The following is a 24,363-nucleotide window of genomic DNA, read 5'->3' on the forward strand; positions in this document are numbered from 1 at the left end:
GCTATTCAATGCTGGTAGAAGTGCGAGTGCATCACAATATGCGGTAATTGTTAAACGTTGTTGTTGTAACAGTGTGAGCTCATGGTAACTATTAATTTTCACCACACAAAATTGTTTTTTTTTTCAATCCTTGTGATGTCGCTTTGTAGGTTCTGTCATTTCGTCCGTTACAGCAAAGTTAATTTCCGTTTGTTGTTGTTATTTTTCTGTTCGAGCATAAACACCTTAGCCGAGCGGGAGCTTTGGTAGAACAGAAGCTACAATTTGTTTTAAATTTACAGTACGTACATATACTAACACATCGACCTTTGCTATAAAGCGTCCTTGGAATAGTATTTGAAAAAGGATGAGTTTTTGTTTTTGAAGTAACTAGTTAAAACCAATTGCATTCATAATGCCAGTTAATAATGCCAACGATGGTAGTATTTGTAATAGTAGTAGTAGTAGTAGTAGCAGCAGTAGTAGTAGTAGTAGTAGCGATTGTAGCATTAGCTGTAGCTGTTGTTACACTGACGAAGATGTTGTCCATCCGCTAGTAGTGGTAGCATTGTTGAGTGTTGCATTGTAATGTATCTATCCCCTTCGACAATTCTTTCCTCTCTTTCTCTTTACGACGCTCTATTGTTTCATTTGCAAAGCATTTGACCGTCGATCGGCTACCCATTTCCATTTCTTCCGCTTTCTCCGGCGTCCGTGTATTAACAAAGAAGCAGTGCTTGTGATTAATTTCCGTGCACGCCGAATATCGAATATCCTTGTGTGTATCCTTCCGCAACCGTACTCTCCACGGTTGTCGTGCAGCTACGCTCACAAACTGTGTAATTCTAGTGTTTGTTCTAGAGTCGATTCAACTGTTCTTGAATGGCCCGTTCGGCCCGCTCGAAGTCCTCGGCCGACTCTATTTTCACCGTTTCTCACCATTCATTCAATATGCAATCATCTAACTGTGACTCGAGGATATCTATGTTTGGTTCGTAGTCCTCATCCTCATCATAAGAGCTATATTTGTTACAGCACAACCGACCCAAAAGGACGAAAGCGATTCCAGGAGTAAACGGGTATCATTCGGGGCCGACAAGTGAGTTTAAATTGTAGGCGTAGTAGAGATGTGCATTCGTAGGTGTAGCGCAAGTGGTAAGTGCAGAACGCAGTTTTCAATTGTTACATGTATGGAAGGGGTGGCGCGTTATTGTTTGTTTATATTTTGTTTGCCATTAATATACCGTTTTCCATGTAAGGACACCATCGAACACAACAAACAACACGCGTGACACATTTGCAACACATACAACGGAATCCAATCAGTATGATTTATCGGTTTTATCAAAAGATGTAATAGAGAGGAAGAGAGAGAAAGAAAAAGAAAAAGAGATGATATTAATTAGTACATCGACAGCAGAGCAGATTCAGGTGTTGTGCTGCTAAACGCAAGTAAGCAAATGCTCTTTTACGTCTACATTAGCATCCAGTTTTGTTTTTGTTGCAGAAAGCAGCACTTGCCAATTTTACCATTTATATTAATGAACAATATTAGCCTAAAGCAAAAGCATCGTTTTCAATGATTTGCTTCTCAATAATGGTACTGTGACACACGCAAAAGAACAATGGTTAAAAGTGTATTTATGTGCAATATGACCAAATCTACACGCAATCTAACAAGTGTACTTAGTAATTTAAATGGATGATACATTTCATAAGCGTATTGTGGATATTTAGTGAAAATTAGGTAAACCAAACTGCTAATTAACGATTTACATACAAATTATTAAAAGTAATGACGAGCAGTGCCAAAAACTTATGGAACATCCGTACGACTTAGACGTGTGTAATTTTTACACATACAAAACGAAAAACAATTTGCAATGCATTTTCTCAAAACGTATGTACAATTGCTGAGGGAAGAAAACATTCAACTAACAAAACTACCGTACTGAAACAAAAGGTAAAATGATACCTGTGAAAGAATGACAAAGATAGGTAATGGTACAGACGAAACGATCATAGGTGAACAGGAAATACAAGAAGTTACATTATGATTATTCTTACATTAACATGTTACGTCCTCACGGATTTGCCTAGCACAGTATTAGCACAACATTGCATGAAGCATTTTCATGAAACGCGAGGCCTTTTTCGAATCATAGCTATTCACTATCGTTGTCCCAATTGCTGATTAGAAGGTGACTTTGTAGACAAACAACAAACACACACTTTTGACACCTATAAGCCAATTTTTAAAAAAAATACACGATAAAAGAGTGTAAAATATGTTCGGTATACACTGCACTTACAACATAATCCGACAGTATTTTACACACTCGCACATCCTAACCATCTTATGCCCTTCAACCAATTATGAGCGCTTTCCAAAATGTATGTACAATAACGAAGGTATCATAACATAAAGGAAAACAAAAATAAAAAGTTTGCTTTGCTCGTTTCATTCGCCCATGAAACTGTACTTTAATGTAAACAAAAATTTGTCTATCTGGTAAAACCAAAAAGTTAACTCTAGTTTAGTATCAATAGAAATGCAGAATGGATTTCCAAATATACAAAAAAAAAACATTTTACTTTCAACATACAGAGACGAGTGAAAAATACACAAAAGGATCGAAGAAGAGGTTATTAAAAAAACAAGAATTCATTACAGAGATCGTACTGAACATTAAGACAGACAAGTTGTGGTGGCAAACATGTTAAGATTATCCGATACGGCGATTGGAATTTTTAACAATCATATTTAAATACCCAAGCAAAAATACACTGGCACATCAAAGTTTCCGATAGTTTGAAACTGACTTTTCCGATTGCTAGCGTTCGATAATATTCCACTCATAATAACACAGGTTTGTAGTATCCAAAGTGAATTTTGTACAGACAATTTGGAGTTTAGAAGCTTTCGATTCCAGTTTGAATACATTCTAGCAGCAAAAATTCGGTTCCACACACACTCACACACACACACGCATGACGCATTCGAAAGCGCATAGACACGCAAAACATAGAGAAGAGAAAGTTGTTTTTTTTGGACAGGATTAGTAAACAACGACGTAAATATGGAAGAAGGATCAACTAAAGAACATTACTGTACACAGCAATGTATACAAAACTATGGTTTGCTTTTGTAGCTCAACAGGAAATAACGGTATGAAATTGAAAACGAGAAACAAACAACGTGTTGAATACGTGGTCAATTTCCAACAAAACAAACTTCTCTTATTAGCAACTGTACACGGAAATGTGGGATAGCAGCAACGTATTCAAAATAAAACAGCTCTCTATTAAAGTAAAGTAAAGAAACGCATGTTTAAACTATTGGATTGAATTAATGTCCATAAAAGGTATAATAAACCGATCAAAACGCAAATCACAATAACAGAACCAGAAATGTGCAAGACATTGAACGAAATAATTGTAAACGATCAACTGTCAATTCAAATGCGCAACTAAGAGAAAATCTTTCCTAATTGACTAATCAACTAAAAGTGGAAAGTTGTACCACGAGTGGGATATAACACTGGGAAACAGGGACGGATTGGATATAATATAAAGAGACAAAGTAAGAAAGTGAAGAAATAAGGAAAGATAGATAGTGAATAAATAGAAAGAGCAAGGGAGAAGGAAAGAAAAGTGCTGGTCGGTTTAGTTACTTACACCAGAAATGCGCTATAAAAGGTATTAGGATCACTGTCGAGTGCCATCATTTTGCGGCTCGATTGCATCGATGCTTGTGGTGCAGCAGCGGTGACATCTTCCGGTGCACCATGCTCTTTGCGACCGTTGTTGTTGGCATGGGACGTGGAACCGCTACTGGAACCGTCGCCGCCGACGCCGCCGCCGCTGGTAGAGCTTGAAGCGGTGCTAGTGGCCTTGCACGTACCGGCGCGTTGGGCCGATGAGCGCGAATGGTGTACGGTCGTCGCCGACACGGACGTGCAATGCACGGTACTACTACTACTAATCATGGTGGTGGTCGTCGCACTGCGCCTAGCAGCAGACCCGATGACACCCACTTGCAACAAAGATGGTACGGGTAGCCGTGATCTGGCTGTACCCGGCACGGTCGATAGCAAAGGATGGTCAAACATGTAGCAATGGCTGCTGTATCTCAACCGGATTGACCGGAGATTTCACCATTGTTCGACAACATCAGTTTTCAATGGTTTTGTGAACGTTTGCAGGCCCAAAAATCATACATTCCCGCGTTTATCCATTTATTTTCATCAGCATTGTTGTTGGTCAGGTTAGTTAGCGGAACGCATAACACGGACGTAGATGGAGGATGTTATTTGAAGGTGTTTTTTGTATGTATTTCACAATGTTCACATTTCAGAGTGCGGTAGCAGCAAGTTAGCAAAACATGGTTATTGGTTTTGTTATTAGGTGAATTTTGAGGAATGTAATGTAATTTAGAGAAAAAGAAAAAAAACGAGAAATCACTTATTCACTTTGTGAGCTTTGAGAAAATGCATTCGTCATACCACAAGCACACATCACAACCCATCAAGGCACGTACAACACAACAACGATAAATGTACAAATTGCTAGGAGCATTAGGACAACTATGACAATGTTAACCACACATCCTTACTAGATTTTAATTTGATTCCAAACTACACAATCGGGATCGGGAAAATGTAAAGTGATAATTCTTTTGTTTGCTTCTTGTTCGGGCTAGTCACATTAAATGAAGGAACCTTTGCAGGCATTAAATATATGTATAAGAGAATTAACAAAACGATTCCTGCCCATCAGTTCAACTTCAGCATTATGAAGACGAGATAATTATCACACTAGACAAGTAAACTGGCTCAATCTTTACATTATTTTAAAGCACACGAAAACAAATATTATTTACGGCGTAATATTGATCACTAACTTCCCAACAAATGTAAACAGACAGTAGCTTATCGATGGCACTGTTGTCATAATATGCATCACAGTGATGCATCACACATGGTCAATTGTTAGAGCTTAGATGCTTGGGAACGATATATAGCCATACGTTTATTCCAATTCACGTGAGCATTAGCATCAATTCGCTATTATGTTTAAGCACGCGATGAGATGCACTCCAATGATATGTTTTATTTTGATCTCAGAGATGAACCATTAATAATGGAATCAATTAGCGATTAAGGCATTTAGATGTGTGTGTGTGTTTTTTTTTAATATGAAACTCTTTGATACTTTGTCTTGTTTTGTTCTTACCCCTATACATAGTGTGCTACGTTTATAACATTTCGTTCTTGTAAATCATCTTCACCTATCTTTATCGGGTCTCTTCCTCCCTTCACCGAAAACGGAAAAGTGTACACAAACGAAAAAAAATAAAACCATCGAACAGGTGTTTTATGGAGAGGTGTTGCAATTAAATTGTATATGTGCGAGCGTATAGGTGAAAGGGCGTAGTGTGTAGGTAGTTGTAGAAAAACAAAATATAGAGAGAGGAAGAAAAGTAAAAGAAAACAAACACAAAACAACAAACAGAGATTGAGAAACCAAGAAACTTATCGTGTAAATATCGTAATAATATAAATGCTAACTACTCGCTTTTGCTAGGAAGTAGGACTTAAAACACAAATAGTTCAGCAGATTACAAACATAGAGATATGCAGAAAGAGAACAGAAAATAGACAAATAGGAGAGAAACATAAGAAAGTTTGAAGAGAGGTAAGAAATATGGAAACTTCATGTATTTGGATTTAGGATAGCTAATGCTATTGTAACATAAACGATTTCAAGATATTAGTTTCTCAAAAGAAACCATTAAAAAGACATAATAGCAATTGTATTGGCATGTGATTTCTTTACGTTTAATTTTGTTTTGTGTTGATGTTATATTTTCATTGCAATGAAATACACTACACAAGCAAGTGTTCCTCGCGCACTGACCACAGATCAGTTTACGTTATTATAACGCTTCATTAGAGCGGTCTGCGCATATTACAAACAAAACTAAATCAGTTTTAATTGTTCAGAATTCTATTCGAACCAAATGGAGTTACTCTATTGTATCCAATTCGATTCCTATGACAGATAATGCAAGACAATAACGGTAACAAGATGGAATGAAATGAAACGGAAAAAATGATAGTAACAAGAGCAGAAATAGTGAAAGAGAATTGTCGGAAACGGAACTATAGAATAGAACGAAACATAATTGCATTTAATATATGCAACATGGGTGAAATAGATATTGGGCAAGAAATAGATAGAGGAAAGCTCCAAGAGAAAGTATAGTGAGAAGAAAGAAGTTAGTTTTAGTTTTTATATATTACCCTTGCGTATCTCCGCCTTCTTCGGCCACCAGCAATTCATACTCCTGGGCCGCATATCGGTCCCAATCCGAAAGCTAAAAGGTCACAAAATCGTAGTGTTAAAATATGTCGGAGGGATGAAGGGCCCTTTGCTATACTCACATCATCATTTTCACGCTGTGCAAATGGATCACGCTGTTCGTGCTCCATGTATTTCTCCAGATTGAAGAATGTGTCATAGAAAATGGGGGTCATCTTGCATCGTTTTAGATCGGCCAATGTTACACAGCCGGGAGTTGCTGGTTTTATCATATCCAGCATCTGCAAAGCAAGGTGTTCAATGACGCATCGTCCAACATTCTGACCGTACTGTAGACAAACTTACTTGACACAGGCAGTCTTCAAATGGAAGTGTTTCTATTCCGAGCGATTCCATGCGGTGCTGCTGCTCCTCATAGAAGTATTCCAGCTCGTACATTGAAAGTACACCGTCACCATCGACGTCCATACAACGGAACCAATACTCGATGGCGGTCGGGTGTGATTTGTCCTCTTCTGCCAGTAGGAACCACACAAAATCGGTGTACGACATTTTTGGACCATTCGGGCCCTGTATCATTGGGTTGTTATTGCCCCGCCGGGGACTTCGCGTAACGCAGCCGGAGAAAATCCTTTCGATCATTCGCGACGAAAGAGCTGAAATATACAGAATAAGTGATCGTAGTAAGTAAATATTACTTATTCGAACTAGCTTTCCAGATTCTCATTTATATCCGTACCGTGATCATTATGTCTGGCCAGATCCTGCTGGTCAATGTAGAGATCATGATCGCGATCCAGCTCCCAGAATTTGCAATAGATGACGTAGAAGTGTTCATAGCTAAAGTACGCCATAATTTGATTAATATCTTCCTCCTCCTCCAGTAGCTGAATTACGTCAAGCAGGTTTGATTTGCGCAGCTCCGCCGTCGTGATCTTCCCGGTCCAACTTCGGTTCACGTTGTAGAAGATACGTGCTATCACGGTGTGTACGTAGCGGGAGTGAAATTCAGCTGCCTCCTTGAGGAATGCCAAACCTGGGTGCGTATCGACTACATCCTGTATCAACGGTGCGAAGTCCTCCGGTAAGATATACGGCCGCGTACGATCACCGCGGGACATTATGTAGACAAATCGTGATGCTGCATCGTGACAAGAAGATGTCATCCTGGAAATAAAAGGAAAAATAATGCTAATTGAATCAAAAATTCACATACGAAATACTGCGTGTGCTTACTGTCGCCAGAAGTGAAGAAATTTGTCACCGTCAACGGCACCGTTCGGGGTTAGCTGCGTACACATGAAAAGTGGCAAGCGCCAGTACTGGGGCACCTGGCACATCTGAACGATCACCTGGAAGCTGTCTCGGGTGCACTCGTAGTTTGGCATCTTGTCGAAAACCTGCTCCAACCGCTGCATCGTCGTTTCCGTCGTAATCGTTGGCGGTGGTTTGCCATTTGGGAAATGGAATCTGGCGATTAAAAAGAAAACAGTAGAAAGAAATTAACAACTCGTAACATTTCGACCAACTTGCCATCCACACTGCAAAAATGCCAACAAATAAAACTATACTGCAACGAGTGAACACTACCACAGCGAAGAATGTCATCTTTCAAGATTCGGAACCGTGCCAAATATTGGACCATCTTCTTTCGAAGTAAAAAAAAAATTCATTCACAAAATATCACTCAAATTGCCAAGACAGACCGAAACAAATTGCATGTTTTAATGAAAGAAATTTTTCACATTTTCTTTTCTTCTCAGAATATTGAACCTGATTCTTGCTCGGAATGATCCAATGCGCGAGGATCGCGAAGATTAACAGCGAATAAATTACATGTCAACAACGAAACAGCAAACAAACGGACGCTCTTGATATAAGTGTGAATACTCATTGTAAACGCGCGTGCACACTCACAGAAAACTTCGCTGCGGGCATGCATGCCCCATGTATCAAACCAGTGTTGATCTTTCCCGCGCGAGTTCCGGCCAATTCGACGACAATGGTGGTTGACCCAACGAGATCAACATTAAGCCACGCAGCGTCCCTTTGCTCGGAGCGGACGTGAAACGATGCTTAATGAGGTCTAATTTCAAACCGAAAGAGTCCCATTGTTGGGTCGTAAAATTTTCCTGAAATTCCATCTCAACACAACAATGGCAGTAAAGATGGAGGAGACGGTACCAAGCAACCGCACTGAATGGTTGAAATGGAAAGTTTTATTCAACAGAATTGATGCACGAAATACCCAAGCATGTAACGATCCGGAAGATGTTTGCTGTGGCCGAAAGTAAGGAGGGTTAATGAGTGTTGTCTACAGAATGCGCTAATAGACCATTTTTTCCCTGGACCTGGAAAATCGATACACTGGTACAACTTGCTCAAAACTAGAGATCCGTCAAAAAGTTCATCACAAACATAAACCCTTGTTCCAAATGTGCCTCGTTGCAGAACGGAATCCCTTCAAATGTGCTCTTCAAGACACAAGTATTTCCTGCTGTTGGGAATGGCAAAATTTTGACGCATATATTTGCGAGAGATCCGATTGCGTCTGGACGTCAACAGGTGTCAAAGAACCGGCTCAAACATTCGAATTACACTTGAAAACCGCACAACCGGAATGGGCAGAAATAGGAATTAAATTTAAGGAATCAAATTACAAATGATAAGAATCACGCAACGGCTCGCATTACTGAGAACTGCGAAGCAAAACAATTATGTTCCATGTTGAACGATGCTCAGTAAAACGCAGAGCATTTCATTGCTTTCACTGCTAGCAACATAAATATGAAGATACTACGAATAAGAAAAGCTATTTACATTCATCTCTACGTCAACACGGTTCAGTCACGGTCAGTCAAATGCCGAAAAATAATTACAAGAAGAAAGTAGCTACAACCACCCAAAGGACACTCGTGGCGCTTTAAAATCTTACAAGTTGCAAATCTATTTCGCTCTCACCCTCGGCCTGGGGGAGGAAATTTCAAGCACCAGACTGACTGGTCAGCGAAACCAACCGGTCTGTTTGCCGACGCATGTTTTCCTACATTTGTCGAGTGAAATTTTTCGTGATGCGACACTGGTTCATCATCATCCGTCGTTGCTGTAGCCAGACATCGTCGTCATTCGCAGCACTCCCAATGTCGCTAGACCGTTGCGTTGGCAGTGTCGGTGATTGACGCTTTTTTTAAATGTTTTTATTTTGAATTATCTCGTTCGCTAAGCGCCACAAAGGATACCACTCGTTGAAGGTTCAAGTGCGGTTAAGGTAGAGGATTCGAAGATGCTGCCCATTTGTGTATCGAGCGACCATGCTGATATGGGTTGTACTGTTTTACGGGCACAACAAATCTGTCCCAGCTGTTTAACTGCTGGCGACAGCGACTTTTTATGCAAATAAAGATTTCGTGTAGGTGTAGCACCCGAACGCATACATGATACTGACCGTTTTGTGGTACGGTGTCGACACCACTACAACAGATCAGATGAAAGAACAGAACAACAGAAAACTCGCGTAATAAAGCAAACCAAAAATCAGCGGACGAAGATAAAGGTCGGTGGTTACGATACTTACTGCGGTATGTAGGGGGCTTTGGTTGAGTTTTTCAGATGTCGCTGCAGCGTTGCGTGAATGTTTGGCGGAATCAGTCGGTTGACAGGCTTGGACTGTAAAGTGAAAAGTGAAACGAAAAAAAAAACAAAATAAGAAGAAAGATATCAGTAACCAGGAAATTCGTACTTATTGTCACCAAATCGGCGAAACATGAGTGCATTACGAGAAGAGCACCCACTAAACGGTGGAATCAATAAGGCGGTTTGGTCGCTAGAACGAACGATGATGAGTTTTGTCACCCATCACCCATGTGCGTCCGAAAGGCGCCACGGGGTGCGATGAAGAAGAAAACGAGACCAAATGTTGCCGTCAACAAATGTGTTGCTGTGTGCTGCGGACGGAAAAGAGCATCGAACCAAGAAGGACAGAACTGACATCCAAATATGACGCGATCACAATTGTGTGATTTTACGCATTTAAACAGTCCTTGCATGTTTTGGGGCTTTAAAACATAGGGACGGATTTTATTCAGTCATTAACAGTATTTATTGGTTTACGTACAAACACTAAACTAATAGGAAAAACACTAGCGAAGTGTTGATAAATCTGAATATAGCAGCATAAACTATTCTAGAAACGCTTCAGAAATGGGGCCATAATTTTGACGCAATAAATCGATCACGCCACAGTTTGTGGGTGTTCACAAACATAGTTCAGGAAAAATATGGCCGATACGAAACTACACACATGGTTTGTGGGGCACGATTGAACATTACGTTTACCCGTACCATCGTGCGCATGGTTTTTAAAAAAGAAAGAAAATCAATTTCCTGCAGTTTGGGGATCGTAACATCTGTTTGGAATACGCTGCAACCCATCCATGCTAGTGTAAGCTAGAGTGCACCAGAAGGATGGTTTCTGTTCGTACGCCACTGTTTGACTGTTGAGTCATTCGTGGTCCAGTTTATAGATGAGACTGAACCAAAAATTGGAATAGTTGTGCCAGCTATCGGACAGACAAAAAAGTCTTCGTGAATCTCTCGTCTGGATGGGTCCTCGTAGTAAGGAGTGACTACTGCTGTGCAGTACTTTTTTTTATAGAACACAATTGTCTAAAGCAGAGGTCTCTAAACATATGCAACTGATTTATTTAAACAAGTTGTAATATTTTATAACCGTTCATCTATCAATTACTGTTCTAGTTAATAAAATTGGAAGGTATAAATCTCGAGCACAAAATCTACATAAATGGCCTCAAAATTACTAAGCATTTGGCCTCCAGATACAGTATTTTCAACCAATGCGGCTTGCTGTAAAATTTGGAGACCCCTGGTCTAAAGTAATTATATGCACTAAAACAATTGGGATATTTGACACGGGCGTAAAATCACGTCGCTTGGTTTCTTGCATCAAATTGCCGAAATAACATTCGCCTGTGTATAAGCCGTTAAAAGAACTCCTTAGACATAGAAAGCTTGTAACCAATGACCTTACATCAGATTAATTTCGGCAGTACGCATTGAAATGTATCCCTTTTTTCGAGACCGCATCATCAGATGCTTCGGCGCTTTAAAATGAACCAATCGGAACGACATGCACATCGGTCCGAAACCAAATTCTGCACACATCCGTCAAACTTAGCCCTTCATCGATCATGCGTATCGAAGCATAAAAGCATACGAGCATGAATTGGAGAAAAGCAAAGACCTGTACAAAATTAAAAAACGGCACGTTCGAAAGACTCGCGCATAGGACGGACACCAACCTTAGGCGCGGATCATTTGCATACTTCAAAATTCCTTCGGCACAGCCGAAGTAACGGGAGGTATCAATGAGAAAGAAAAACTGAATTGCCAACAGTTCGATGGACTTTGAGCATAGTTAAATTAACCAAACGACTACGTTTGTTTTGAGTTCTTTCTATACGTATAGGCAGTCGTTTTTCGTCTTACACGTTTATGCTTTAAACCGATAATGTGTGTTATTTTACTTATTGGTTTTGATTACCCAATTGTATGCACATTTCGTCCGTTTCATTATGTTTATTTATATATATATTTACAAGCAAATTGTTGTTCTCATCGGAAACATTAAAACGAATACAACCGGAACGGAACGATGCCTCAAACATTCATAGAAATTCCACTTGGAGCGCATATTGCTGGCCAGTTTCTCTAGTGTATGCTTGTAAGGCTTGAAAAGACACGTAAATCGTTTTCGGTACACTAAAAAACACCCCGCTTAAAACATAAAAAGTTACAGCTCATTCGTGCAGAACGCCCACTTCCTACGCCGTTGACGCGTAGCGCGTGACGTAACGTGGAAAACATACTGAGCATTACAACAAAACGAGTGATGCCGTCCATCAGCTGGTCAAATCGGTCTCGTGATGGATCACTTTCTACGCCTTATGCTACTTCCCTGCCATCACCCGTGCGCCACCACTATAGGCAGGTATTTGAAACAATGTATTTAAAATTATGAGAGAGTCAATGATATTACTGGGAGCATGTAATTTAATACACAACAATCCGTTCAATATTTAATGGTAAGTTTACAAAGCATTTTCTTCCACTGGTTGTTTCATTCGATGAATTTCAGGCAACATTTGCACCCACTCCTTGCGCCCAACTAACGAATGTGTAGATTCTTTTGCCGTATTCTAAAAACCTGTTTTTGATATTTGGATGTTACCATCCCAATACGATGACAGCATCTTCACATACGATTGAATCCGTCGTGATGAAATTAACCGCAGCTATAAGCGGGCAAAAAAATTATAATTCTTAAGCTGTTATTTCATTTTTCCTCGTATAATACACGACGCTCCCAACAAGACATAAATCAGCTTTCTTAAAGAGGTATAATCTTAACATTTAATCCTTTTTAAAAGAGAAGTGTTGAGCACATTAACGCGTCGTGTCTGTTTCGCTAAGTATTTCATGCGCACCGCAATGGAACATTAAACACTTCTTCGTCTCATAAACAAATATTTGTAAACCAAAATACCAGCGTAAAAGGGACAGGAATTGAAAAACAAAAACCCGATCTAGATCGCAAAACATGTGAATATTTGAGAGGTTGCGAGATCCTTGAAGGATAAAAACATTTGCAGAAATAAAGTATGTTTTCAAAAAGTAAACCTCAGATGAAAAAGTAAATGTTTTCAAAAAGTAAACCTCAGAGATCTTTTTCTTTTGTTTGAACAATACATATTAATGAACTTTTGTAAATTGATCATATTCAATTCTTTAAAAATGTTTAACAGAAAAAAAACAAAGAAAATTCCAACAAACTCATTACAAGCACGTCAGCAATACTAAACTTTTGTTACATAAAATAGTAACAAATGCGATCGAGTAAAGAAAGCGGCCGGTAACGAATTGAGCAATAGCGATTGAAGAGTTTCAAAAACATTTCACACGGTTTATTGCATTGTAAAAATATGAATTATGGATGTGCGTTACCGTCATCCACAAAATATATTAATAACATAAAATAAAATAAAACCAGTTCCCTCCCACCGACTTGCCATATCTTACGATTGTATGCTTGTTACAGTTTGTAGCGAATTTACCAGTAGCAGTCAGCAGTCAGTAGCTGCATCCAGCATAAAACAATTAATGACGATAATTTATGATCCGACACACAGTGCGATGTACTACTATTCGGTTTAATCGCACGATCATCTGATCCCATGCAGTGGAGCGTACACACAGCACAAATATGCACCAACACCTGTGATGCACATGCAGTCGTTACCAGTTGGCATATTGCTTTGCACGATGTGTGTGTGTACAAATAATGATCGTGCTTGTGTATTTGGTGGATTGAAGCGAAGCAAAGATCAACAAAATACTGCAAACTACTCACCAGTCACGAGTGGCAGTAGTACGGTTGGCTATAAATACTACTGATACCGATACCACTATAAAACCACCATCAGAGACCGTCCCGACATGTTGGCGGTCCCCCATTATATTGAACGTAAACGATTTTAATAGCATGCGCTATCGTGCAGGGGGAATCCGGCCACAAATTAAACGGCCCATTTAAGACTAGAAACAAGGTTCGAAAATCTGCCTGAATTTGCCTAAATTATACCCCTGTCACACAAACCTTGTATGCAGCGACGCAGATTCCAATACCACCAGGTATGGTGCGGTCTCCACATGCATGCAAACAGCGAACCTTTCCAATCCCACATTTCAAAGCCCTTTTGCTCTCGAAGCCTTCAAAGTTAAGATGCAAGCACGGGCCCTACCCATGAAAATCGCACACACATATACACGCACGAGGGGGGGGCACTCGGCCAAACCAGCCAGATCGACTACATCGTGACGAATATGACGAAGGCGTCGTAATTGCATACTTTTCCGGTTCATCTAGACCCGGGCCAATGTCTGACTCTGGCTGGCAGGCCAGTGAATGTATCAATACCACGCAAAAAGAATCTACGATCGTGCACAGCAGATCGGATCTAAACAGACGCCCAACGTCGCGTAAAATTGTACAGAAAAAAAACAGCGAATCTCTGGGCACGAATCTTTAGCACTGTTTAGCACCAGCTGGGACGGAGGAGACCGACGTAAGCGAAGCAAATTGTTCCCACAATACGGTTGTCTCGCAAGCAAAAACTGAGCCGTGTGTTGCTGATAGAGGTGTGTCAAGTCGCTGACGGCCGCTGAGGGGCAACTTTGAGTTTTACGCGAAGCTGTTGGTACTGAGAAGCGCGGTTACGTAGGAATACATGTAGGAATCTCACTTTTATTGCATGCCCCGTGTCCGCCTTCCACCAGCCAATGGTGGCCACCAACACCATTTTAAATGAAACCCCCATCAAGCGGTTGTGCAAACGAATAAAATTTAATAACCCACTTGGCGGCTTCCGAAACACCTCGCGGCAAGATCATCCCGCTGCTAAGCTTCTTGGAGTTGGGTTGAGGAATTCATATTTACAGAATGGAATTTACCTAGCTGGTACAATAATAATAATTGCTTATACTGATTTTAATAAAATTCACTCTAAAACTCGTCTACGATATCTCGTACTGTACGCCCGAAAAATCTTTCTGTAAAACATGTAAGATGTGAATTCGTTGGAAGAAAACGATTTTCTGATCTGTCCAAACCTTTTCAACAATAAATAACAAGTAGTTATAAATTTAAAATGAGTAAAGCTGTAATATAACACCTCCATTACGGCACTCATTAAACTATTTTTTTATAAACTTTGGATCGTGGACTAGAAGTTGGTGATCAGATAAAACAGGGTGGCAATTAAACATATGCCAAAAATTAAATTAAATCAAATAATGTTTTTCTCCGACCGTATCGTAAACTACGCATGGCATTTGAGTTATTGATTTAGATGGACTGTAAAGAATTTCGGCATAGAGATTTTTAGTGTCATCGTTGCCACAAAGTGACGTATCTGACGCACGTTTTGGGGCAATCATCAATCTTCCATATAAATTTCCAGCAACCGTTACTCGCATTGCCTATTAGGTCTTCTTTTCAATTCACACAAAATACAACACTGCAACGCAAGCGTAACTAACTTGCCTTTCTCTGGCATTGCATCACTCTCGCTCGGCCAAACATCGTAAAATCTTCAGCATGACAAGGTTCAGCCAAGTGTAACCATTTTCCTAATTTTGGATCAACACTACTTTAATGATCTGTCAATCTAAGATTTTTATGTCGCCTGCCTTTTTTTTTACACAACTCCGGCACTGCTCAGCTTACAAGACGCTAGTGTCAAACGCACCGAGGATGGTTTATAGCTAGCTGGCATGAAGAAAGGCCAAAGAATTTTGGTGTGCAGCTTGCGCACATGAGCAGGGAATGTACTGGCTTGATTCGCAGCATCACGGTACGTAGCTGGTTGTTTGTCTGGAAATTACTACCCACACGACCGCAGCGTACAATGCCAAACACGCCAGTGCATAATCGAGATCAACTGTCACGACCATTTTACCGCTTAATTCAACTCCCTAAACTCTCGTCCACTGACGCTGTGAGGCTCATTCGACATATTGCATGGCGCATACGCAGACTGCAGACGCAGCCGCACCATCCGCAACTGGTTCGCTCTGCCATTACCCAACGTGGGACGTTCGTAATGGCTCATTGTCGGTGCGAAACTATGCTGTTTGACCTCGTCTGTTGGTTCCCAGTTCTTGACGATGCACGGTGACGGTGTCTTCCAAATCAGCAGCAGTAAGGGCTTCGCTGTTGGGCAAGGTGACCGACTCGAACGTCTTCCTTTTTAGGGTCTGTGCGCGGTACATGTTCTGTAGGTTGTCTGAAGAACTTTCAGGGACAGGGCAGAATAAGCCAACATTTCGCGAGGTTAATTGTAGCAAGTTCGTCGATCGAGAAAAAGAATATCGGAAGTTTCCAATACGACAATGCCGAATGGTGCGAGCTCTTCCTGATATCGTTCACAGATTTTATTAACAACACCACCCAAACCACTGTATGACTCCATCAGTCCGTCATACGATCGTCGTGGTTGTTGCAAGGTTGTTTGCTCACGTTCATCGACTTACGCACAATTTTATGCGTGCACACGTGCGCTGCGTTAGTGAGTTGCCTCATCCATTCCGTCCTTACCCTCGCAATAGTTAATCGCTGTTTTTACGCACAACCAAACACATAACGAGCAGATTAAGTGTGTGTAAGAGAGACAGAAAGAGAATAGTTGTATAAAAAAGCGGAAAACTCTACGACGACAGTGCTGGTGGCAGCGGGAAATGGGGAATAGTTTTTCATCACATTGAACTGAGCCGTCGCAACAGAGAGCTTACAGCGAAATCATTTCACTCCGCGATTTGCTACACATGGCTGCCCTGTATCGACGCACAGCTCCTTGCGTATAATTTCGTTGTCGCCGCTCAGAAAGGTGCGTAATGCGTGGAAAGCATTACGATATACCGTTTACGAACGGTCGTTCGGTACGCATAAAGATAGAACCGTCCATCGCACGATTTCTCCGCGGCATGTTCGATGCACAACCGAGGTGAAACTATCATTTCCTGCGGCCACTCGGTCGGGCCATTCTGTCACGATCAATGAAAGGGAAATAAAAGGAAACCAACAGTGATCGATCTGTTTGCCTGCAACCCCCATCTAGTGTATATGTGCGGGCCGTTGCGATCGAGCAGCATTGATACGGCGTCGAACGCTTTTTCTAATGCAAATCTCGCGTAATGCCCAGCCCGGGCGCACGTACGCAAATGCATCCACCGTTGAACGGCGAAATGAAAGTTCGATCCCGATCGTACGTACGGATGGGTTTGCCGGTGACGCTGCAAAACCGAACTACCATTACCCCCCGGGGGCGAAAGTGAAGGCTTCCCGCGCACACCCGTGCTAACCGGCGTCCATTTAGATTAATTTTTACCTTCAAAGGGGGGGGGCTAGAAAGTGTTTGGATCCGGTCATAACCTTTTCGATGGCACGAAACCGCAATATTGGCGTGGGGTGTTTTATTTGACATCGTTTTGACGTGCTGTCACTATCATTAGCGGTGCGAATCGATTGTTGAATTATCAATCAGCCATACACCGAAGGGACGGTGTTATATTGCGACCGTTTCACCTTAAAAATACCGAAATCGGTTGGTCTCTACAATTTTAAAGCCATAATGGGAAAATTGTGGATTGAATGTTTTATTTGTGCAATTGTTCAACGCAGCTCATAAATTGTAGCGATTTAGCGAACAAATTAAATTTTTGATGAAGAATTCTTTACTGTTTACAAACATACTTTGCGCTGCTCTTTTTTCCTATCCGAAGGTCGTCCGAAGCCCTTATAAGTAGCATTACAGTTGGGCCCAGCGGCATTGTTCGTAGAAAACCGCCGCAGCGCGCGTACATAAAATAACATAATTTAAAACCCTGCTAACCAACATCCGAACTACACTCTACGTAGCGCGTGCGGCCACAGTGAGGCTGCCAAAATCATCGTCAGCTGCCAAAATGTTGCCCATCGAGCGCGTGAGACTGTTTCAAGGTCTCGCGCAACCCTGACCAATCGTTGTGTGCGGCGAGTCGCACAATTAAACCATGCCCAAAGTGTGTTTCCTCGAGCCTCGCTCATCCGGCGTGCCGTTGCTTGGGTAGGTGGAAATCACACAAAAGCCCCGAATTAAATTCCGAATTGAAAACGAAACCCCGTACCGAGCAGCGGGTGAAGTTTTCCTACGGCACCGTACCCCGGTAACCTTGAGCGAAGAGCAGTAAATTTAGCGGGCGTAAATTCATTTGCTAGCGGAATGGAGGAGAACGCGGCAAAACCGCCACGCGGATCGTGCTGATGGAAACGAAAATGAATGTGAAGCATACAGCATCATCAACTGCGCCTCGAAATGTGACGCTGTGCCGCAAGGAGTATGTCTCAAACAAGTATCCAAATCAATACTTCAACGGGTTTACTTCTTCAAGTAGAATTTCGCAGGGTCCTTTCCTTTATTGTGAATTATTTTGTTGTAAAATCAATTCCATAATCACTATTACACAACTAAACAAAACAACCTACAATGCACGTGTAAACTGCCGCACACGATCAAGTAGCGGTAGACCGTTGATTACTACTTCTCTTGTCAACATTTCGCACATAGCACACGCACGGTGCGCCTGTGCTCGCCTAAACCAGTAAAGCGCAACGAAAATGCGCATGAAAGTGGTTAATAGGCTGTCATGTTCACCATCACAACTCATCACACACCGGTGGCAATCCAAAGCCGGTGTTCGGTGAATCGGAAACATTATATTGATGGGATCACGCATTGGGCAGAACACTACGCCGGATACGCCATTGTTCACAGCAGCCACAGCTTACTGAGCTAACCGAAACGTAATAAGATTATCATTAGAGCCATTTTTAATGCGGCATTTATTGGAGTAAGCTTAAAAAAGTCTCTACTAGTATCTCATCAAACTTGTGTTTAACGACCACCACCTAATGACAATGGCATAAACAAAAAATCTGCCATGGATATTGAAAGAAATGGGTAAGGTAACTTTGAAGCATGACAATAACACTGCACGTAAATGGGTAGAACTCACTGTCTGTTAAATTTACGACTCAGAAATTCCGCAAAACGGCATACAGTGGAGGACTGTCAATACGTGATATAACAATATACGCATCCATCCATATATCATATATAACAGATTATAGTTATAGTCAGATTCTTACTTTTGAGGTGATCACCTGTTGATCATCAGTCAGCCTGCCGAATGCTTATACATAAAAGTTCTATTAGAAGGGCATATTCTGTTAGTGCTGTGTTTAGTGATGGGAATTTCGTTCCGAACCTACTTGGTTCGTTCCGTTCCTTCTGTGGAGCGATCGAGGCTGGTCTTCTTCCTAATGTTTTTTCCTCTTGCGAAGATTATTACGTTAACTTCATCAGAGGTTCAATAACCAATAATGACCAATAATCATTCTCTAAGCCAGTTTTTTGAATGCGTTTTGACGTTTGCGATTGTTTTTCTAATGAAAGCATCGGTCAGCTGCTCACAAATGTCAAAACAAAATATATTGCTTGCTGGTATGACCCAGGTAAGCTCATGTTTCCCGTACGCCAAAAATGTAAACAAACTTTTTTTTATGAATAAAAAAAAGGTAATCGAACTAGATTTTTTATTATTATTAGAAAACACGACTTTTAATTGTTTGCACATGAATGAAATGACTTTCTAAACTTTAATCGATATTTCTCTAATTGTGGTTCTGCAAAAATGATCCCTTATGATTTATGTCAAAATGTTATGCCCTTTACGAATCTTTTCAAAATGATTCAGCCCGATACCTGAATTATTTGACAGATTCAGGCTGAAAGCTTAAGCTTTCTAACTTATGGTATCTGCCCCAATGTTGTATTCCATTCTAATGGGTTACAGCTATCCGTGTGCCACGATACTGGTGTGCAGAGCAGAAAGGATTGGATTCTCTATGGAACGAATTTTATAGAAAACGGAGCAGATATTGACTGTACGATGAAAAGAATTAAGAAATTAAGAAACCTTAACAACATTTTTTTATAAGACAAAACTACGATTGTTAATGATGGTAGTTGCGATCGGTTCGAATATTACATTCTTTAATGCATGTCTTATTTTTCGACATTTTTTAAAAAAGCCCACTCGATCTTAACATATCATGAAATTCCTTAATTCTTCAGTTTGTTTGTTTAAATTTCTTCCTCTGTTCAATGATGTTTTCACAGCTCTGATAAAAAAATTCGTTGATAGTTGCGAAGAATTCATAGTAACATATTTACATTAAACACTGGTTGTAAGCCAAAAACTGTAAACCAACTATAAGCTTTATACTGGTAATGAATATGTAAAAATCATATCATACAGGATTATTTTAATTTTCTCGTGAAAGTAGGAACCAATGAACCTAAGTTGTTCCGTTTCTTTAAGAAAAGAACCTGGTTGAGTTCCGTTTCGTTCCGAAAAAATGGAACTTTCCCATCACTAGTTGTGTGTAATGAGTCTCTTGAACAAAGTCATTCCAATTAGTGTTCGATTAGCTAAATATTCGTGAATCATAGGAATTTCATCAGTGTATAAATATTTATTCCAGACAGTAATAAGATAACACGCGTAATAGAAAGCGTTATTGCATTGCGATTCATAAATCTTCAAGAAATGACCAATTCTACAGGAGTTTTCAATTTTCTTGAGATTCATAAATCATTGGGGAGTCAAGTTCAATCCAATATATATACTGTATAGAAGAACGTGCGTTTTAGCGAGCAAAACAAACATTCCCCATGCAGTCATTTAACCCATGACCACTGGTTTGTGCTACCAACAGGCGTACCACTTTTAAGTGTGGACGCGTCTCTGCTTCTCAAATAGGTCAACTAACTATGTAACTCGATTGACACAATCGCTCACACGTTCGCTAATTGGATCCATTGGTAAGCATAAACTAGACCACAACCATCACTGTGTATCGCGTATAGTTTCTCTACGCAAGTCCTCGCAAGTTTCTCTACGTCTGCTCTACTGAGCAAACTGCCATTAATTGGGTTAATGTTTCGATAACTTAATATAGACTTATGGAGCATGTAAATTGATCAGTTAAAGCAACTAGCTGGACCAGGGAGACTATTAAGACACTATCCTCGATGATCTGCACAATGGGTGATGTGACATCAACACACCTCGTTGTGCGCATTAGCGTTAAAATGCTATTTTCTTCACCTTTATCAGTCACACTTTTTTAAAAAACAAGCAATATTCTGTCAAGCAATCTGAATGCAATACTGATGAATGGAAGAGCATATACGATATTAAAACCTAACGTTACACTCACCTGAAGCTTGACCGGTTCTTTCACTCGTTCCCGGGGTGGTGCTTTCTCGGGACACTTTTCGAAAATTAGCACACGTTCTGCGACGGAACCACGGGACAGGAAGGGCCGTATCGGGCTCGGTATGGTTTTCGGCTGCATGTTGAGCTTCTTCTCATCGTCAGCCGATGCGCGGCCAAAGTCCTTCGGTAACCGTGTCGTCGCGACATTGCGCGTGAAATTCATCGACAGCTTCTCCTGCTCGCGTATCTGGTGTATGTTCAGGATCGGTATGTGGTTCGGCTTCATCGGTACCCCGTTCCAGTGTTTCACGTTTGGCGTGTCACCGGAACTGTGGTTTGCGGTACCGTTGCCATTCGCCGTACCGTTGCCGTTCAGCGTCGGCGAACCGTTGGTGGCGGCCACAATCGGGCCACCACCGTTGCCGGCGGACGCCGCAGTCACCATTGCTGCGACGGGACCGGATTGAGTGTTGTAAATAGCACTACCACCTGCACTATGGCTGCTGCCGGCGCCACTACTCAGTCCTGCCAGCTGTGCCCGATGGTCCACAACGGAACCGTAGTCTGGTACGTCACGATCGGGCAGGGTCGAGGTGATCACTTCCGGTAAAATACTATCACTACTGTTCAGCACGGTGCCGGTTTTCAGCGCGTTTATCAGACGTTCTTCCTCCCGTGACACTTCATCCATAAGATCCGCGGTGTTCTTCGCGAAGCTGACGGGTGTGGTGGCACCGCCGCCAATCACCTTCGCACCGGCGCCTCCGGTTTTAACCACGCGGTTCTTTAGCGGCCAGCTCGGCACATGGTTGAGCAGGTGCTCCGGTTTCACTGGGGTTTGCGGTTTTTCGCGCACCGTCCCGCCCGACTTTGACTCGACGATCGTGTCCTTCAGCACGTCCGGGACGTCGTTCTTATTAAGGGTGTTAAAATTATTGTTATTATTGTTGCTACTACTATTACCTAAATGGCTCGAGGGTTTGGCGATCCCGCCGGCTCCGCTGGTGCGCAGATAGCTTGGTCTACCCACGACATCCGCCACACCGACACCGCCACTCACTGTATCATCACCACCGATGGCACCATTTCGTTCGAACTTTTGCAACACACTTTTGATCGCCGAGCTCGTGCCCGTTGCCGGTGTCCGGGCAACTCCTCCACGCTGTTGCTGCTGACGCTGGGCCGCAATGCGAGCTTTATCTTCATTCACGAACGAACTCACCAGCTGCTCGAGGCTATTGTTGGAGAGGTTCGGCGCTTTGGCAAGCAGTTCCGCTACACCGGCAGCGTTGGATGTGGGCGACGTACTGCCGCCCGGCACAACTCCCGCCGGACCGGATTGCCCGCTGGATATTGCACCGGTGGTACCGCCCGGCTGATGGGTCGGTGTGTTTGCAGGGTTTAGCGCCTGGCTGAAGGCATGCTCGGCACCGTCACCGGTGTGACAGTTGAGTATCTCAGTCGGTGCTAAGCCGCGCGCCTTCCAGGTCTGGTAGATGGCTTCCGCGTGGTCGGAGATTTGCTTCGCGATCGCATCCAAATCCTCCTGGCCCTCGACGAACGTTCGCACGGTGTTGGAGGGCGAAGTCGAGGATGACGACTGTTTCGCTGCCGTGGCCATTTTTTGTGTGCGTGTGTAATTGTTTCGGCAATTGAAGGCGCGTTCACGTGTTTCAGTATCACCACCGATGTGAAGAATGCACACAGTGACGTTTGTTGCGTTTTACCGATACATTTTCCGATCCGACGTCCCAATTTGGTTATGACGGGGTGGTTTGAATGATGGACCGATGCGCCGACATCAACGCCACAGCGTAATGTTCATCGTGAGAACCGTCAGAAGGGAATGTCGTCACCGACCGGCCCGAAATGCGAATAGCGCGTAGTACACCATTCAGCACAAAGTTAGCCAAAATACGGGCACGGAGGCGGCGAAAAGGAAGAATGGAAAAGAAAGAAGTACAAAACGAAAGTCAGTTTTAAATGTCGCGGTTTTGTTGCGGCTTAGCACGCTATCGGAGTTCCGCTATCGGAGCAACACACACTATTATCATCACACTATCGTCTGACACTAATGATGTTGGTCGTTAGTACATCTACGCGACATTATGACGAGATGGGTGGTGAAACATACGGTTTGTTTTAGTAACGCTAGTAACAGTTGGCAGGCAGCGTAGTATACACACCGATGCCCGTGTGGGGTATTCTCCACAACGCAGCACACACAATTACATCACACCACACACATCTACACAACAAACGCGAAGGATTCGTTTATGTTGCATCCAGAAATCCAAACGGCTTCCAATACAAAGCTTCTAAGCGCTCATTCTCTGTCTCCAAGGCACGACAAATAGCACACTGAGGCATACAATCCTTGTGGAAAACAATGTGATCCGCAGATGAAACTTTACACACGCGTAGATCACACGCCTTGCTGATCTGTTGATCGGTGGATTAGGCCCAATCGTACGCCGATCGAGCACTAAGGGAGCTCACTTTGCGGGTTGCCGATCATTTGCCGATCACGTATCATGCTCCAGAAGAACACTTGCGATTGCTTCGCTCGATTTGTTTTGCTTCACCGGTATTATTTGTATCACACGCACACAAACGCACACGAACACACACACATATTCCAAACCGTATTAGCTTGATCGCACACTGAGAGCAAATGCGAAAGAGAGAGAGAGAGAAAGAGAGAGAAAGAAAGAGACAGAGCGACACTGAAGATTAGTTTCCTTTCGTTAAAGGATAGTGTTTTCTCTAAACGAATTTGCCGATTTTGTTTTGTTGCATTACATTTTCATCCAAGAACTTTTACAACTTTTGTTTCCCAGATCGCGTGCTCTTAGCGCACCACTTATTGACACATATACACAACAGGCACTATTAGAAAGGGATGCACATTAGGTCGCACGAATGTCCTTTATCTATGCAGACACACACAACACACACTTTTGTAACGCTGTTTCGAAAGAATTGTGAGAAAAGAAAATGGAATGGAAAATGGTAAAACCCAATGTAGTACGCGTGTAGGAAATGAATAAGTCCTTCCTCATCGGCACAACAATCTCCAAAGATCTAGGAGAGGAATCCAGACATTTCTGACTTTCTTTTACTTTATTTTCCCCTAGCGGGACATCCAGTCCTGCTGTACAGTAT

The 24,363-nt window shown here is 42.0% G+C and overlaps 1 protein-coding gene across 1 annotated transcript in view; it reads right to left on the reverse strand.

Annotated features, from left to right (window-relative positions):
• LOC128310206 (uncharacterized) overlaps positions 1–24,363 on the reverse strand; it is a 29,707-nt gene that overhangs the window by 4,043 nt on the left and 1,301 nt on the right. The window contains exons 2-8 of the mRNA XM_053046790.1: positions 21,200–22,806; positions 9,878–9,969; positions 7,540–7,773; positions 7,043–7,470; positions 6,649–6,959; positions 6,426–6,584; positions 6,285–6,358 (exon numbers count right to left, since the gene is read on the reverse strand). Coding sequence (XP_052902750.1) covers positions 6,285–6,358; positions 6,426–6,584; positions 6,649–6,959; positions 7,043–7,470; positions 7,540–7,773; positions 9,878–9,969; positions 21,200–22,806 — 2,905 coding nt within the window. The remainder of the gene's footprint in view (positions 1–6,284; positions 6,359–6,425; positions 6,585–6,648; positions 6,960–7,042; positions 7,471–7,539; positions 7,774–9,877; positions 9,970–21,199; positions 22,807–24,363) is intronic.

The sequence above is a fragment of the Anopheles moucheti genome, chromosome 2, assembly GCF_943734755.1.
Source record: "Anopheles moucheti chromosome 2, idAnoMoucSN_F20_07, whole genome shotgun sequence".
Classification (NCBI taxonomy): domain Eukaryota; kingdom Metazoa; phylum Arthropoda; class Insecta; order Diptera; family Culicidae; genus Anopheles; species Anopheles moucheti.